We start from the raw sequence: 16,757 nt of genomic DNA, 5'->3' as shown, positions 1-16,757 counted from the left end.
AAGATGAGAATTTACTGTGTGAGACTTCCCTAACTGATCTGATTATAAGAATCATTTGTGCCAGGTGGGGGAGGCACATGCCTTTAATCCCAGCATTCGGGAGTCAGAGGCAGGCCAGCCTGGTCTACAGAGCGAGTTCTAGGACATCCAGGGCTACAGAGAAACCCTGTCTCCTGTCTCTAACCCCTCCACAAAAAACCCATTTGATGTGCTTATTTAAGCTACAGGATTTCCTAATCCCTCTACTGGATCCACTAGACCTGAGATAAACCCAGGAATTTGTATATTTAATATCCTACACATACTTTGATGATAACGCATATTTGAGAAACATGAGTCTACTGATTAAAGCTTGGCTTTCATTTTAAGGCCTTCACAGTATGGCATTGCTACAATCTGAACCTCTGTTGCACTGACCTATTGTAAAACACATCTCCTCATCATTCCCCAAACAGACTCTTCCCTCCTTGGCTCTGTGTCAGGCTGTTACCTCTTCCTAGAGTGTCCGTTTCTTATATATTCCCTCAACAAAGCATCAGTCACTTTTTTTAAGGGTCAAGTTTTAACTTCTCTCTGAAGGTCACCTTAACTTCGCAGCCAGGACTGTATCCTACAGTTCTTAAAACCTGGGTCACAGTCTGGTCCCTGGGTCCACAGCTCAGCACCTATGGGGAAATTGTTGGAAATGAAAACCGCTTAGGAGCACTCTAGACCTAAGTCAGAAACTCTGGGTATGCCCTAGAGCACTCTGTCTGCAAGCCATCCCCCCAGTGATGCGATGCACTCTGTGTGCTACCTCTGCGGGCACACTTCACCCTCTCTTCCTTTAGTGCACTGTCCTCTGCAGATACTGCATCGCGCACAACCCGCAGGTCACGCCACCCACAAAGAGCATTTTATCGCTGCCAGTTTCCCAACAGTTCAGACGACTGTTAGCATTTTTTAGCAACAGAGTATTTTTAAATTAAGATGCCCACTTTGCTTTAAACCCATGAATGACATTGTGTACTGAACAGACTACAGCATAGTATAAACATAACTTTTACACGCTCCAGGAAACAGCTTCACTGTCTCTGCTAGCATGTAAACTCTGTAAGAGCAGAGACAGCGCCTCGTCCTCTGAAGGACCAAATGCAGTGCTTTTCACTTAATGGGTCACACTGAATCAAACGGCTATCAAGCAGGTTTCAGTGCACCCACTTTTCATTTGGATGTGAAGGACCTCCACAGGCTGTGCGTCATGGGTTCAGACACAGAGACCCCAGTCATCAAGGCAGGCAGGCTTCCCTTAGCAGAGGCAGACTTCTCAGCCCTGTCCAAGCTTCTGACGGAGATCAGTACATATCCCTAATGTTGTTTGTTAGTAATGACAATAACCATTTCACTAATAAATTCCTCTTCTTTTCTACTCTGACCTCTATATTTTTATGCTTAGAGACACATCACAGTTATAAGATTTCTTAAGTTGTTTCAACTTCACCTATTACTTATGCAGTAAATTAGAAACTAGACTTCACAATAAACAAACGAGCTAAAACTTATGTTCAGGAATAGAAACTATCTTTTGCCATGGTAAAGCCAGGTAAACATGGCTGCAGAGATGGTGTGGCGGTTCAGTGCCTCGTGCTCTTGCGGAGAACCGGGGGCCAGTTCCCAGCACCCACATGACGGCTCACAGCTGTCTCCAGTTCCAGGGGATCCAGTGCATCCTCTGGCTTCTGTGAACTCCTGCATTCACATGGTGCACATAATTTCATCTAGGATCACACATATGCACATAAATAAATAAAATACCTTAAAAATGAATAAATTATTATTAAAAAACAATAATCCATATCAATTAACATTTCATTTATTACTGCTCAAAATGGAATAACATTTTCAAAAGCTGGACTCTTGAAAGCCCAGAGAGAGAAAGGACAGGACACATGAGAACGCATTCGTGATACGCTACACACCAAACAGACTCGCTCGCAGCATTATGTCGCTCTCTCAGACACCTTTCTTAAGAAAATAAACATGAAACCTTAGTTTCTATTAAAACTGATTTAACAAAAATTACTTATAATGATAATTACCAGTTTGCTGAAACAAAACTATTCTTCAAGAATTTATAACAGAAATAAAAATATATCAGTTCATATATTGTGTTACAAGAAAGTCAAGAAATGGATCAAATTTAAGAGAAAAATTCTGAATGGTTGTCAATTATTTTTAAAAATAAAAAAGCATTCATTGGGGATTAGATATGTTTATCCTTTGCTTATTAACAAAATAATTGTTTCTTTTCCTTTTCTTCTTTTTCTTTTCTTTCTTTCTCTCTCTCTCTCTTTCTTTTTTTTTCAGAAAATATCCCTAAATATTCCCAGAAGAGCCTTCATTTCTTCAGCTGCATCATCAGGATAATACTTACTGGAGGGAAAAAGCAAATGTTAAAATGATTTTTTTGTGTGTAAGCCAGCTTATTTTAGAACACAGAGTAAGAAGCGTACACTGCAGTGTGGGTAAGCGTGAAGATCGCTGTCAGGCTAACACAGCAAACACACTTAGTGTGATGACCTTGTCTGCGGGTGAAAGTTCACAGGAGGCAGCACACTGCAAGGGTAAGGGACAAACCTCTTAATATTTCGTTAGCTATATTAGGAAGTAAAGCTACTCAATAAAAGCATGAGCAGGTTTCTAAGCTCGGACTCTCCACAGAGAGGGACACTGCTGCAGAGATTCCCTCTTGAAAAGGTCAGCAGTAGCCGGGCAGTGGTGGCGCACGCCTTTAATCCCAGCGCTCAGGAGGCAGAGGCAGGCGGATCTCTGTGAGTTTGAAGCCAGCCTGGTCTACAAGAGGTAGCTCCAGGACAGGCTCCAAAGCTACAGAGAAACCCTGTCTCAAACCCCCCCCCCCCAAAAGAGAGAGAGAGAGAGAGAGAGAGAGAGAGAGAGAGAGAGAGAGAGAGAAAGAGGAAAGGAAGCAGCCAGCAGTGAAGGTGTGATCAAATTTATTAGGACTGTGACACTGAGCCTGCTGAGCTGACTGGACATCTATAAGTTGGCTGATGTCATTTGTATTTCTCCAATAACACTACAGTTTATACTGTCAATAAAATGAGTAAAAGCAGCTTTATCAGCTCAGTGTTTTACAGATAAATAGCATAGGGTTTGAAAATTAGTATCTACTCTTGATGGTACTAAGAATCTCAATTCTCAGGAGATCTAAATTTTCCATGCTTTTAGTAAGCAAAGGGTTTGTCTCTGATCTTGGGTCTGGAGCAGTGGCTCAGTCGTTAAGAGCATGCGTTACTCTTCCAAAAGACCCGAATTCAACGTCATCACCCACATCAGACAGCCCACAACTGCCTATAACCCCAGCTCCACAAGGACCTGACTCCTGCACTCACTAGTAGACACACGTGTGTGTGCGCGTGCACACACACACACATACACACACACACACACACACACACACCTTTAAGATGAATCAAACAATGATGAATTTGTTTGTAAAAGTATTTGCTGGTAAGGCCTTGGACTGTGTTTAAAGAGTTCTTACCTGAGATCAATTTCCTTTCTAGAGTCACTGTTTCCAATAAAAATATCCGCTTCCTGAAGGTTGAGAGGCTGTGGTGTTTTGTTAGAGCGGGTAAAACTTACCCTCTCAATCACTGGTGAGAGAGTTGGCTGTCTTCTCTCTTGAAAATTGACCTATGTTTTAATGTAACAAACAAACAAACAGCATCACTGACAGTTAAGCATTCAAACAAAAGTTAAATTAAAAACAAAGGGTACATGACTTACAAGGTTTGCACTTCCGGTGTGCAGAGGTAATTCTGCGACAGGAGGTGGGCCAGACTTGGACATGGCACAACCTGACAGATAAATATCTGGCTTTTCATGTGATGAAGCATAACTGAAATTAAAATAAATTATTTATGAAATATGACAAGAAAAACAAACTGTTTGATATTAACATTTACTCTGTGGAGAATATAAAGCTTATATTTACTACAAAAGAGTTGATATTGTTTCCTATACTCATTGAGAACTGGTATATTTTCTTCTTTCTTCTTCTTTTTCTTCCTCCTCCTCCTTCTTTTTAAGACAGGGTCTCACTATGTAACTCTGGCTGTACTGGAACTCACTGTGTAGACCAGTCTGGCCTCAACTCACAGAGGTGCGCTGAGACCACACCTGGCTAATTTCTTTCCTTAAGAACAAACCCAGTTTACATATTCCAGACTAGATAGGAGTCCTAGTTTAAGAAGTAACCATCTAACAATATTACGATTCAGGGTTTGCTCATTTTCTATAACCTAGAAACCTCTAAGTCCTTTCTAAACTCCCACTGTTTAACCTTTTTTCCCCTTTCTGTATTCTGTATTCGCGCAGTTACCATCTTCCTTCATATAACCACATACTAGAACTCACAACATTTTATTAAATTTACACATTAGAATACATTTATTACCCATTATTCACACCATATATTAGCTCGGAGCTGGATACAAAGCGGTAAACAGTCACCGGTGAGGTAATCTAACACAGAGACAGACCATACGTGAACGTAAACATCACAGCTGGGGAAACAGTTCTCTTGGGAAAGTGTTTGGCTTGTAAGCACGCAGACCTGAGTTTGAGCTCTAGAACTCAGATAGAAACAGCTGCGTGACAAGGTGCATGCTGCAACCCCAGCATTTGAGAAATGGAGACAGGAGGATTATGGGAGCCAGCCAGCCTAGTCTACATGGAGATCCAGACCAGTGAGAGATCCTGTCTCAACAAACTTTCTGTTTTACTTTGTGTGTGTGTGTGTGTGTGTGTATGTGTGTGTATGTGTGTATGTGTGTATATGTGTGTATGTGTGTATGTTTGTGTGTATGTGTATTTGTGTGTGTGCATGTGGGTGTGGGTGTGCATATTTGCACATGTGTAGGCACAAGTATGGAGGTCAAAGGACAAGGTATGGAGTTGTCTCTCTCCTTCCAATATGTGGATTTTGAAGATGGAACACAGTCATCCAGTTTGGTGGCCAGTGCTCACCCAGCCAACCATCCCACAGGAGCGTTTCTGAGATGAGTGAGAAGTCCACCTGCCAGCCCTTTCTGCTGTCAGCCCCCCAGGGCTGTCTGTGTTATTGTCCACAACACCTCTGATGGTCCTACCCTCTGTGATTCACTCTTTATTTGCTGCTAGAATAACTAATTCTTTTATGATTGAACTGAATGGCTGCACCAGCAGTCATGGGGAGCCACTGGAAACTCCCGAGCGGAGTGTGGTCCACAGAGATCACTGTGGTGCTGTGATGGCGGCGACGCCAAGGCATTCATTTCTTGGCGTTAGATGCCAAAATTTAAAAATTGCAAAATGTCACATAAATGTCACAATATCTGCCAAGACTAAACCTGTATTTCACAGACAGCAATAACAGCCAGAGCTTAACAGTGTCTTCCCCTTATGGGGATAGTCCCTGGCTCGCCCTGGTTCCCCGAATCCTGCAGGCCCCCGAGTCTGTGGATCTTGTCCTGCTAGATCTCCTGCTTATCACAGCACCCAAGGCCCTCCCACTCCCACTCAACAATGTCAGCCTCACTTCTGTGGCCACACACACACCTCAATGACCCTCGTGCACGGCCTATGTCCTTTTGTTTAAAGTTTTAAACATAGTATGTCTATTTGTCTCTTTCCCACTTGTTTTAGAAACTGTGAAATTTCTGGATTCCACCCCAGAGACCATGATTCAGGAGGTCTGATGTGGGAAGAACTCACATCTTCGATAAGCAAGCGTTCCCAGGTGATTTTGATGAGAGTGGCTGACAACAGCACCGTGAGAGAGAAACCTCTAATGTTAACAGTGTTTAGGTCGGTTAACACGTTAACGCTCCTCTGACATCTAATGAGATAAACCCCATCTCCAATTCTGTTTCAAGAAAGTATAAAGTTCTAAGACTTATAGACCAAAGTTCTGAAGCTTGCCTGTTTGAGATTTCTCTTTGGAATTTGCTGCTTGACTTTTGGAAGGGTAGCTTACTTCCCCAGTGACTCGAAACACAAGTGTCTCCAAATCCTACGAGAAGAGAGAAGCTTTAGAAAGACAATGTGAGTTGACACCTAATGGAAGCGTAGTACACGTTCTGCAAGGGCTCTCTCCACCCAGGATGTAAGGAGGACGTGGTCGGGGGCAAGGCGCTTCCCATGCAGGGATGAGGCCTGCATTCAGCCAGTGTTCACGGCTTCCACATAAAATCTGGGCCCGAGTTCACTGGCCACAAATATGTTGGTGAAGCCATAAAGAAAAAAGAAAAGAAAGTAAAAGAGGGGAAGTAATGGGCGTCCTCGTTTGCTTTTGATGGCTGTGATAAATGCCATGACCAAAAGCAACTTGGGGAGGAAGGGTTTACTTCAGCGTATAGTTTAACATCATGGAGGACATCAGAACAGGAGACTGGAGACCACGGGGCGGGGAAGGGGGGGAGCGCTGCTTACGGGGGCTGTTGCCTATGGCTTATTCAGTCTGCTTTCACCTTCTCAGGGACGGTACTGCCCACAGGATGACCCTCCCACATATCAGTTGAGGCTCCCTCTTCCTGGATGACTCTAGTCTGTGTAATTTGACAAAACACTAGCCAGCACAATGACTAATTCTCAATAATCAAAACTGATTTACATAGAGCATATAAGTGCAAGCAAAGCTAAGAAAATAAAACTGTCAAGCACACAAGTTAGTTTATTAGCCACTATGTCTAAAATCCTAAAGCCACCACTATTTAGTTATTTTTTAAATTCAAGTGTATGACAAATGGAAACTTATTCAGTGTTTTCAATGGCCTGCATGTGATGTACTCAACACACGGGGAAAGGTGTCCACTGGAAGTGGTCTCCTAGCGACAGCCCTGCGCCCTCACAGGTCAGCATATACCGACTTCTAGCCTGCAGGACACACCCGGTCTTGAGTTAGGGATGTAAGAAATACACCCAGAGGCCCCACATCACACACTTCCAAGCCTATTCTGTGTAGCTGAACAGTTCTGATGTTCTGAGAAAAGCTTGCACTCTTTAGGAGTCCAAGACAATCACATCTGAATTCTCGCTGGCTCGAGGCTGTTGCTCTTCTCTGATTGTCTAGACAGTTGCAGGTGAAGCATATCAAGAAGCAACCGTGGGAGGAAATACGCTCCGCAGGCTGAGAAACCGGCTTCTTCTCTCTGCCCCCATGGGAAGAGGATCACCATTCTTGCTTCTAGTCACATAACTACTAAGAGTTTCAATTATCTGTTTTAGCAAATTTGTCTATATCAAATAGTTAAGTCTCATAACTGTGGGTTTATGTATGATTTAAATGCACCTTCTGATAAAGCAGTAGCCCTTTTTCTTACTTTTCAATTATGTATGCCTGAAAAGTAAGCATTTCCACCAGAAGCCAAGGCTATTTTCTTTTCTTGCAAGCAGAAAAATATTCTTAAAATCATAATACCTTTTTATTCCACAGAGTAGTGGACCTGTGTGAACTCAGAAGGAAGGCCAGAGTGTGCCATTTTATGAGGGAAAGCTTAATAAACAGAATGGATTTAAATAGAACCTTTAAGAAGAGACTGGAGGGCAGGAGAGATGGCTCAGTGGTTAAGGGCACTGGCTGCTCGCCAGAGGACCTGGGTTTTAGTCTCGGCACCCACAGGGTGTTACCATCAGTAACCCAGGCCCAGGGGATCAAATGCCCTCTTCTGGTGTCTATGGGCACTGCATGTATGCACACAGCATATAGGCAAAATACCTATTTATACATATAAGGTAAAATAATAAAACAAATTTTAAAAATGAGAGGGAAAATGGGACAGAAAAGCCCACTTTACTTTTCATATCCTCACAAGGAAACAACCTTGGCCGCTGCCCTCAAGGGAAAACACTCTGTGGAAGACACACTTCTCTTTTTAGTTTTTTTTTGTTTGTTTGTTTTTTGTTTTTTGTTTTTCGAGACAGGGTTTCTCTGTGGCTTTGGAGCCTGTCCTGGAACTAGCTCTTGTAGACCAGGCTGGTCTCGAACTCACAGAGATCCTCCTGCCTCTGCCTCCCGAGTGCTGGGATTAAAGGTAAGGTTATACTTTTTATCTTTTTAGTTTTGATAAAAAGTATAACCTTACTTAAATAAACACATACAAAAAGGCAAGAAAAAGGAGTCTCAGTGACCAAAATAAAAATATCCAAAGAATTTCTAATGAAAAAGTGGTTTTACCTGATACGGCTGTCTTCTCGGCATCGGCTGAAAAGCTCATAACTTCTACTAAGCTTTCATCATCAAAGTCATCCCAAACTTCATTTCCCAACTCAAAGTTCACATCCAACACTTCAGAACACTTGCTTTCACCCGCAACACTGTGGTTTCCAGATGTGTTAGCGTGTCTGCTGAACACCACTGTTTGAGGAGTCCTTTCATTTGAAGTCATACAAGAGTTCCACCTGAGAAAATCTGTTGTGCACAGAGTGTAGGCGCTTGTTAAACCACACAGCAGCATTCTGAACTGATATGTGATACATCTTTCAACTGCTATGCAGGGGTCTTCAGCCCCAATTTTCAAAAGCACATGTTGTCAAGCACTGACGGATATTTAGTCCAGACAGTTCTAGTTACTGGATCACATGAACTGATAGGTCCACTAGACTTCATTTTAATCAATTAGTTTTTGCACCATTACTATTGTGCATGCGTGTGTGGTGTACGCCTGAGGCTGCACCTGCCGGGTACACTGGTGGAGGGAAGTTCTCTCCTTCCACCTTTACATGGATGCTGGGGACTGAACTCGGGTCTCTAGACTTCCACCTCAAGCTCCCACCCACTGGGCCACCTTGCCAGTCCCATGATTTTAATTCCTACAGTAAATAGCTTTGTGGCAGCACATGCTACAGTGCTTTCCTGTAAAGAAAAATGTTGAGAACACCAGTAACAGCAACATACAGTATATTAGAAAGTTTTTGATTTTCAGTACTATCATCTTTGTTTATAACATGATTTATTTGGTGGGAATTTATTTTAAATTATCATAAAATGTTTAGTATTTTCTTAGTACTTTAACAGTGTTTGAAAGATTTCTGAGAATGTAACGAGAACTTCTCGTAAGGGTATAAGCCTTAGGTTTCTCAGCCACGCGGTCCTCATCTTCATCTGTTCACACCATTTCTTCTGTCGGGTGTGCCTACAACTACAGTTCATGTTATTACTCTTTGATTGATGCACACAGTACGATACACACTAAGAACAGAATGGTATTAAATGCCATGGAAGTACAGTGAAGAGAACAATTAGAGTGAGAGCCACTGAAAATCAAACCATGCAAACGAGCAGCAGCACTCTCTCGGCTGATGGGGCTGCAGCTGTGGCGCAGGCACAATATTCCCTGAGGGTGAGCAGTGCAGAGAGGACGGGACAGTGGGAGAGGCCGGACCCGGGAGTCTTCAGAATTTCTGGAGCACAAAGCAAGAGAAAGGAAGACACACGGGAACTGCACAGGCAGGCCCGTGTCAGATCATGTCAAAGTCACCTGACATATGAAGTGGCTTTTCTTACCAGCACAAGACACCTGCTGAAGAGGCTTCTCCGAGGAGGTTATGTGATCAGACGCCTGGAGTATTTATGGACCGGAGGACAGGGAGATGCAGCAGGGGAAACATAAGAAAGTTAGTGAAATAAGGAGAGGCCCTGAGCATTTACAACTAGGATCAGTAAACACAGGAGCAGAAGGGACAGAGGGGAAGTGTGTGACTCAGAGGTGCAGGTCGTGGTGCTGAGGCACACGTCGAGTAGTAGAGTCAGAATCATCCATTCTCTGCCTTTCTCAGAGCATGCACTGGCCTGAGGGGAGAAGGGATGGAATGCAGCATACAAGGGCCAGAGGGCAGTGCAGGAACAGCTGACTTTCAGGCAGCTATAGCCAGGAGTGTGGTTGTAGGCGTGAATTTGTACTTAGAAAAGGACAGACTTTAGCAATCACCAAGAGTTAGTTGGTGATTTCAGACATGGCTTCAGAGGATCTGTGTAGACATTTTTCAGTAAAAAGAATACAGAAAGAGGAAGGAGGGGATGGGGAGGAGGGGAGACAGAGACAGGAGAAGGATAGATGGATCCATGTGGAACATCAACCAGCACGAAGAAAAGTCCAACAAGAGTCTGAAAAGAAATCAATAGGATGGCTTCACTGGGACCCAGGGAGACGCTTTCCAAAGCAAGGAACAGAAGTGTGAAATCTTCCAGAGAAGAATTCACGGACCTGAGCACCGGAGTCACTAAATGGCCCAAAGGAAGAGCAGGTTCAGGGTAAGGATGAGAGCAATGACAGGATGGAAGAAATGGGTGTCAATTTCTCTCGTACTTTTTAGTCTGACAAGAAAGCAAGACACACAGGGAGAGCACAGGATGCTGACTCCTCCTCCTCCGCCTCCTCCGCCTCCTCCTCCTCATCCTCTCCTGGCATGCTACCCTTCCCATCAGTAGAAGCACCCTCCTTTCCCATAGGGAAAACAGCCTCTGTCTCTCTAGGCGATCCTGATGAGGTCACCGATCATGATTCCCAGCATTTCCTGGGGCCATGGGGACAGAATGACCACTCCCCGGCTAGAGATCTATATTACTCAAAACAGACTGGTCAGAGTGACTTCAGGTCTATACACCTACAAGTGCAAAGTGCCTTTCTCGGTGAGACTGTTAAACTGGGAAAATGGAAATCTGGAAGGACTTACTGAGTGAGAAAGCCGGGGGTGTGGTGGGACAGTCTGAGTGCCTGGAGCTAGAAGGTGAAAGCCAGAGGCCTACTGGGACCTCCAGTTTATGTGGAGTAACCAGTTGTGTGAATTTCAGATGACTCGTTATCACAAAGGTCACGCAGGATCAGCTGGAGGGAAACTGCTCAGCTGGAGAGGGAAGACTTAAGCATGTTTCTGCGCTAAGGGAAAGGACAATAGAAAGCAGATGGTGAGCTGGGTGTGGGACGCACACCTGTAATTCAGCACCTGGGAGGCAGAGGCAAAAGAATAACAAATTAGAAGGTGGTAAGGACAGCATAGTGAGTTCTAAGCCAGACAGGGTGTACAGAGAGACCTTGTCTCAAAAAATAAACCAAAACCAAAAAGTAGACAATGCGAACATTGGATAGAGGAGAGAATAAGTGACCTTCTAAATTACCAGAGAAGCAAGATTAGACAGAATTCACATTAAGCCTTGAATAGAAGAAAAAATAATTCTTCTTTTAAGACAACAGAGGGTTAATGAGAGATGCAAAATCAGAGAAATACATCAGCTGGGTGAGGTGGGATGAGATGGTGGGAAGTCGAAAGAGTTCATATACTGTAAGTTCAACACTCAATTTTCTACTGATAACTAAAAGTCAATTTCATTTTCTAGAAATGGCATTGGACTGGGAATCAGGAGATGTGGAATCTATTTCTGGCCCTGCCATTAATTAGGTGTGTGATTTTGGGCGAGTCATTTAATCTCTTAGAATCTTGGCTTCCTTTACTGTAAAATGAGAAACTGCACAAAGGTCCCTTCCAAATTAAATTTTATGATTCAAAATGCTTTCTCATATAATTTCTAATACTTTTTCCTTTTTCTCTTTGTGAAACTGGAATACAGATAATAAAATTGCCATGTTTTTCTTAAAACATTCCCAATACTTAGAATGTTTTGACAATAAAGACTACCGTGTGGGAAGTATAACAAACATACTTAATTGCCACCGTTAAGAACGTAGACGCTACTTTAGGAGCTTCATAAGAATCGTCTCATTTAATCCTAAGACGTCGGAAATACTCAGGTAAGAGACTTGACACGGGGACGCAAGTGCACCAGGAGGGCTGCAGGGAACGGCAGAATTAGAATGCAGACCCAGAGCGACGGTCCAGGTCCAGTCAGCCTCACTATCCTTCCTTAAAGTGAGAGGGGGAGGGAGGATGAGAGAGAAAGACAAAGCGGCTCGTTCAGTAAAATAAGAACACGGCTATTGCTGGGGTTAAAGTATGCAGTCAAGACTTTTATATCATACTATAAATTAGAGTAATGCGTAGGAGAAAGTGGGAAACAGCAGACAGAAGACGCAGCGGAGGAAGAATGAGCTGTGCACAGGAGGAGCAGAGAGACACGAGCCAGCGGCTATCAGAGACCATGACGTCATCAGCTAGCACTGCAGCAGTGTGAGGCCCAAGTCAGCGGCTATCAGAGACCGTGACGTCATCAGCTAGCACTGCAGCAGTGTGAGGCCCGAGTCAGCTGCTATCGGAGACCGTGACGTCATCAGCTAGCAGACCTCCGTGCCTCTCAGATAGCATATCCAGTTACTTATCACTGTGACGCGCTGTGATGGAACCCAGGATGTCAGGAACCCCCACAAGCCCTGCTCCACTGAGCTGCACCTGCAACTGTCCAGGGCCTTAAATTGTGACCAAAGGAAACAAAGTAGCAGAATGAAGCCGGTGCCAGACAGGAAAGTGTGCTCAGGAAATCCAAGCTCACCAACACTTATATTGACACACAGCCTCTTGAACAAACCACTCACAGGTTAGGGCTATTTCTCATCTTTCAATATATCATGCCATTAATAGAATGAACCATGGAAATAACACTAATAACATGGGGATCCAACATAAATGTGCTGAAGAATTCATATGTATTATTGCATTTTTAACGATAAGACACAGCTAAAAGCAAATCTAGATCACAAAACTTCTGTGCCTCTCAAACTAGCAATCGTCTCATTGTACCTAGAGATTGTAAGAATCATAGACTTAGGAATGGAAGAAATACTAACAGTCAGCCATCTTGATACTTTCATTCATTCATTCATTCATTCATTCATTCACAGTTTCTGTTTTTGAGTCAGGGTTTCTCTGTGTAGGCCTGGCTGTCCTAGAACTCACTCTGTAGACCAGGCTGTCCTTGAACTTAGAGATCCACCTGCCTCTGCCTCCTGGGTGCTGGGATTAAAGGCTGTGCCACCTGGCATGATACCTTAATTTTAATATTTTTTACATTTGTGTGTATGTGTGTGTGTGATTGCACACATGCCCTTGTGTGTATGTGGAGGTCAAAGGACAGCATGCAGGAGTGACATCTCCTTCCACCGAGTGACCTCTGGAGAACAGGTCATCAGAAACAAACACTTTATCCACTAAACCACCTCACTGGCTCCCAATACTTTCCTCTTAAAGATGAGACTAAGATCCCAAAAGGTTAAACAATTTCTCCCAGGTCACACAACTATTTTATGAAACTAGACTAATTTTACAGCCATTATTTAAATTTTTAAAAATATGTAAAAGTAGTAATTCATCGGTTTAAGACTTTGTTCACACAAGGCTTTCTGATTCTCCCAGTTGTCCCTCACATTATTTTTAGATAAACAGTAAACACTTTGTAGGGAAGATATTGAAAAATCTTTGATACACAACAAGACAATTTGAAATAACCTAAGAGTTTAAAATTGGTTCAAAAATACAAGAAAAAACTGTTGTCAGTTGATATTCATAATTTTTTTAGATGCTGGGTTTTTGTTTAAATGACTTGTTAACCTTAGTAATGCCAAACTCCCACACAAGTCAATAGCAACAGTAATCTACCTTTGCCATGATATTCAGATGGTTCCTGTGGAACTTCTCCATAGATTTCACGCTCACTCCACGGTTTCGACATTGGCAACTCTGGGATGTTTAAAGATCCAGACCTTTATGATGATAAGCAAAACCACAGAGAAGAAGTATGATGAAGTTGACCTTGGAAACTAGATACTCCTATAAATAAAAAGAGCACGGTCTACTAACTTAACAATTCTGGGAAATTCATTATTGTCTCCACCAAACCTCAAACTGTCCTGAGCTCTTATCTCCTCCCGCCTTATATTCCTCTCTCCGTGCTCTTGTGGATTGTAAAGATTTGTCATTTGTACTGCCTTAATAAACGCTGACTGGCCAGTAGCCAGGCAGGAAGTATAGGCAGGGCGATGAGAACAGGAGAATTCTGGGAAGAAGAAAGGCTGAGTCTACAGTTGTTACCCAGACACAGAAGAAGCAAGATGTGACTGCCTCACTGATAAAAGGTACCAAGCCATGTGGCTAACACAGACAAGAATTATGGGTTAATGAAGGATATAAAAGTTAATAAGAAGCCTGAGCCATCCAGTTTATACTTAATGTAGGCCTCTGTATGTTTTGGGAGCGACTGAACAACTATGGGACCAGGCAGGACAGGAAACCTCTTTCAACATCTCTGTCTACCCATATTGCTTCTGTCTCCACCTCCCTAGTACTGGGATTAAAGCCGTGGGATCCCAAGTGCTGGGATCACCTTTGTGTAAACTCTGTTTCTCTTTCAGACAGATTCAATCTCTCATAGCCCAGGGTGGCCTTGAACTAACAGAGATCCCTCTGCCTCTGTCTCCTGAGTCCTAGAACTAGAGTGTGTAGTACTACTGCCTGGCCTCCAGTAGCCTGTGATGGAAGAGGCCGATACTTCATCATCTTTACGTGCCCCAGCAGATACCTGCCATCAGTGTGCAGTCTTTGAAAATCTACTGATAAGGCTACTCTCAGTTAGATAATCAAAGTCAAGATCTCTAGAAATAGTGCTGGATCTAGACTTCTGATTGGTTGACTCTTGCTCCATATTGGTTGCTAAATAAACAGAATGTTATCTTGGCAGATAGGACTCTGCTATCCTCCTCCTATCTGAGAGACAGGACAAGTCCTGTTGGCTGGAGGGAGGGGAATCACTTTCTTCAGTGAGGTAGCCACTGGTAAGTTGCCTATGCTCCAGCAAACAATCTCCCACAAATGCTTATGCAAAGAATTCTAGTTAATCTCAGTGGATCACACACACAGCAAAGACATGAAAGCAGGAGGGTGTGCAGGAAAGAAGTGTTTCAGTGGGGAAGGAAAGCGGGTAAGACGGGGAATAGAGAGTGAAGGAACTAAAATTCACTATGTGCAAGTATTAAACTGCAAAGAATAAAAATTACTTTATAATGCAGAGAAGAATATTCTGAATAGGATAAGATGAATAGGAAATTATATATAGAATATTCTCTTCTCTGAATAATGATATAAGGAAAGAGCAATGAATTATCATCTGAGGTCCTCTTCTTATTAATTGGGAGTGAGATCTGCTTTTTTATTAAGAAAATGAGATAAACATTATGTATTGAGGTATACAATTATAATCTCAGCACCTAAGAGGTTAAGACAATAGGATTATTAATTCAAAACCAGTCTAGACTATATAATGAATTCAAACCAAGCCTGGGCTACAAACCAAGATGTCTCAAAACATCAATCAGTAAATAGATATTAAAAATAGCATAAGAAAATTATTTTATGAGCTAGGTTGTCATGAAGGTCAGAAGATATATTGCACAAGCAAATTCTCAAATTCGAAAGTATTTTTCAAGCCTAAGGTGTTATTGGTATGGAATGAGCACCTGCAGGGAAAGATTAGGCTTTCCTTGTAAAACACATTATCTCCTGTCTCAGAGAACCAGGGGAGGACATATGGATAGGTAGTTTCCTAGGGAAGAGGGCACTCAAGGAATGGCAACATATGAGATACCGAAACCCTTTTAATAGTATTGCTTTATAATGAAATTAAATGATTACTGTGATTTTCATTGAATAGTCAGTGACTAACTTCCCGTGAATAAGTGGTTATCTGGAGGAGCAACAGTTAAATGAACACTTTATCTTAGATATTAACATTGGCTTTGTACCTTGATATACTGGAAAGGAAAGGTCTTGGAGTAAAACCAAACTCCTTAAGGTCCACATTTTGAGATTTGTTCATCTGTATCTGTTGATTAAAAAAATACCATTCCAAGTTCAACTATCACTTTCACAAATGAACCAAGTAGTAAAGATACTACTGGTGAATAAAGCCCAGAAATCAATGAACTAGGAGAGTGTTGGGCTAGTTCTCAACTCAAATATTCTTCTCAGGCCCTTCTTAAATATAGACAGTTTTCGTTTTGCTTTTGTTTGTATTTTGTTGTTGTTGTTGTTTAAGTTTGCCTTCTCTTCTCACTCTTTATGTGATATTTTCAGAAAAAGATCTTTTGACTTCCATGACTTAGATTATTATCTCACTATGGACAGCTCTCAAGTCTGTGTGTATTTCTACTTCAGCTTCCCTTCTGATCTCCAGTTACAGCCAGCGTCCTCTAGGACACCTCTACGTGGGTCTTACTTCTTGTGGCAGTGGCACTGGGAACTGAAGGCAGGATTCCAATGAGACCCCCCACAGGTGCAAGCATTTCAACACTTGGCCCCCAGCTGGCACTGACTGGGAAGGTTTACCAAGAATGGCCTTGCTGGAGGAATAGGCCACTAGAGGTAGCTTTTAAAGAATTTAAATATTTAAAGAATCCTACCATTTCAAATTACTCTTTTTCTTCTGCTTCACGCTTGCGGCTCAAGACCTGAGCCCCTAGCTTCTGCTCAGCCACTATGCCTACTGCTCCATAAACCCAAATAAACTCTTCTGTAAATTGCTTTGGTCATGTTGTTTTACCGTATCAAGAGATAAGTAACATAAATAATTCTTTAGCCAGACTAAACCACTGAGCACTTTACTACCCCAGCCCGATATCTAGTGTCTCTTAAACTGGATCTATTCTGCCTTTGTTCCCCCAAACTTGATTTTCCCTTTACTCTCGCTGTCCTAGAGGGGCCCAACTCTCCTCCCAGTTACAGGCAGAACGCGGATCATTGGTTCTATGTACTCTTCCACCTCACCCCTCAAACCA

At 42.7% G+C, this 16,757-nt stretch overlaps 1 protein-coding gene across 8 annotated transcripts in view; it reads right to left on the bottom strand.

Moving 5' to 3' along the window:
• Positions 1 to 1,838: 1,838 nt before the first annotated feature.
• Hfm1 (helicase for meiosis 1) overlaps positions 1,839 to 16,757 on the bottom strand; it is an 83,463-nt gene continuing 68,544 nt past the window's right edge. For 5 of the 8 annotated variants that reach the window (XM_038338010.1, XM_038338026.1, XM_038338018.1 and 2 more), the window contains 7 exons: positions 15,726 to 15,805; positions 13,588 to 13,691; positions 8,219 to 8,452; positions 5,965 to 6,055; positions 3,790 to 3,901; positions 3,545 to 3,696; positions 1,839 to 2,412 (listed from right to left, as the gene is read on the bottom strand). In XM_038338010.1, the coding sequence (XP_038193938.1) occupies positions 2,343 to 2,412; positions 3,545 to 3,696; positions 3,790 to 3,901; positions 5,965 to 6,055; positions 8,219 to 8,452; positions 13,588 to 13,691; positions 15,726 to 15,805 (843 nt within the window). In that variant the 3' untranslated portion in view covers positions 1,839 to 2,342. Of the gene's footprint in view, positions 2,413 to 3,544; positions 3,697 to 3,789; positions 3,902 to 5,964; positions 6,056 to 8,218; positions 8,453 to 13,587; positions 13,759 to 15,725; positions 15,806 to 16,757 lie in introns of those variants that run through there. The other 3 variants (XR_005286298.1, XR_005286299.1, XM_038338039.1) reach the window with 3 other exon arrangements.

This window comes from Arvicola amphibius, chromosome 1 (assembly GCF_903992535.2).
Source record: "Arvicola amphibius chromosome 1, mArvAmp1.2, whole genome shotgun sequence".
In the NCBI taxonomy this organism is placed as follows: domain Eukaryota; kingdom Metazoa; phylum Chordata; class Mammalia; order Rodentia; family Cricetidae; genus Arvicola; species Arvicola amphibius.
The sequence above is the reverse complement of the archived record's forward strand: the minus strand, read 5'-3'. Positions and strand labels throughout refer to the sequence as shown.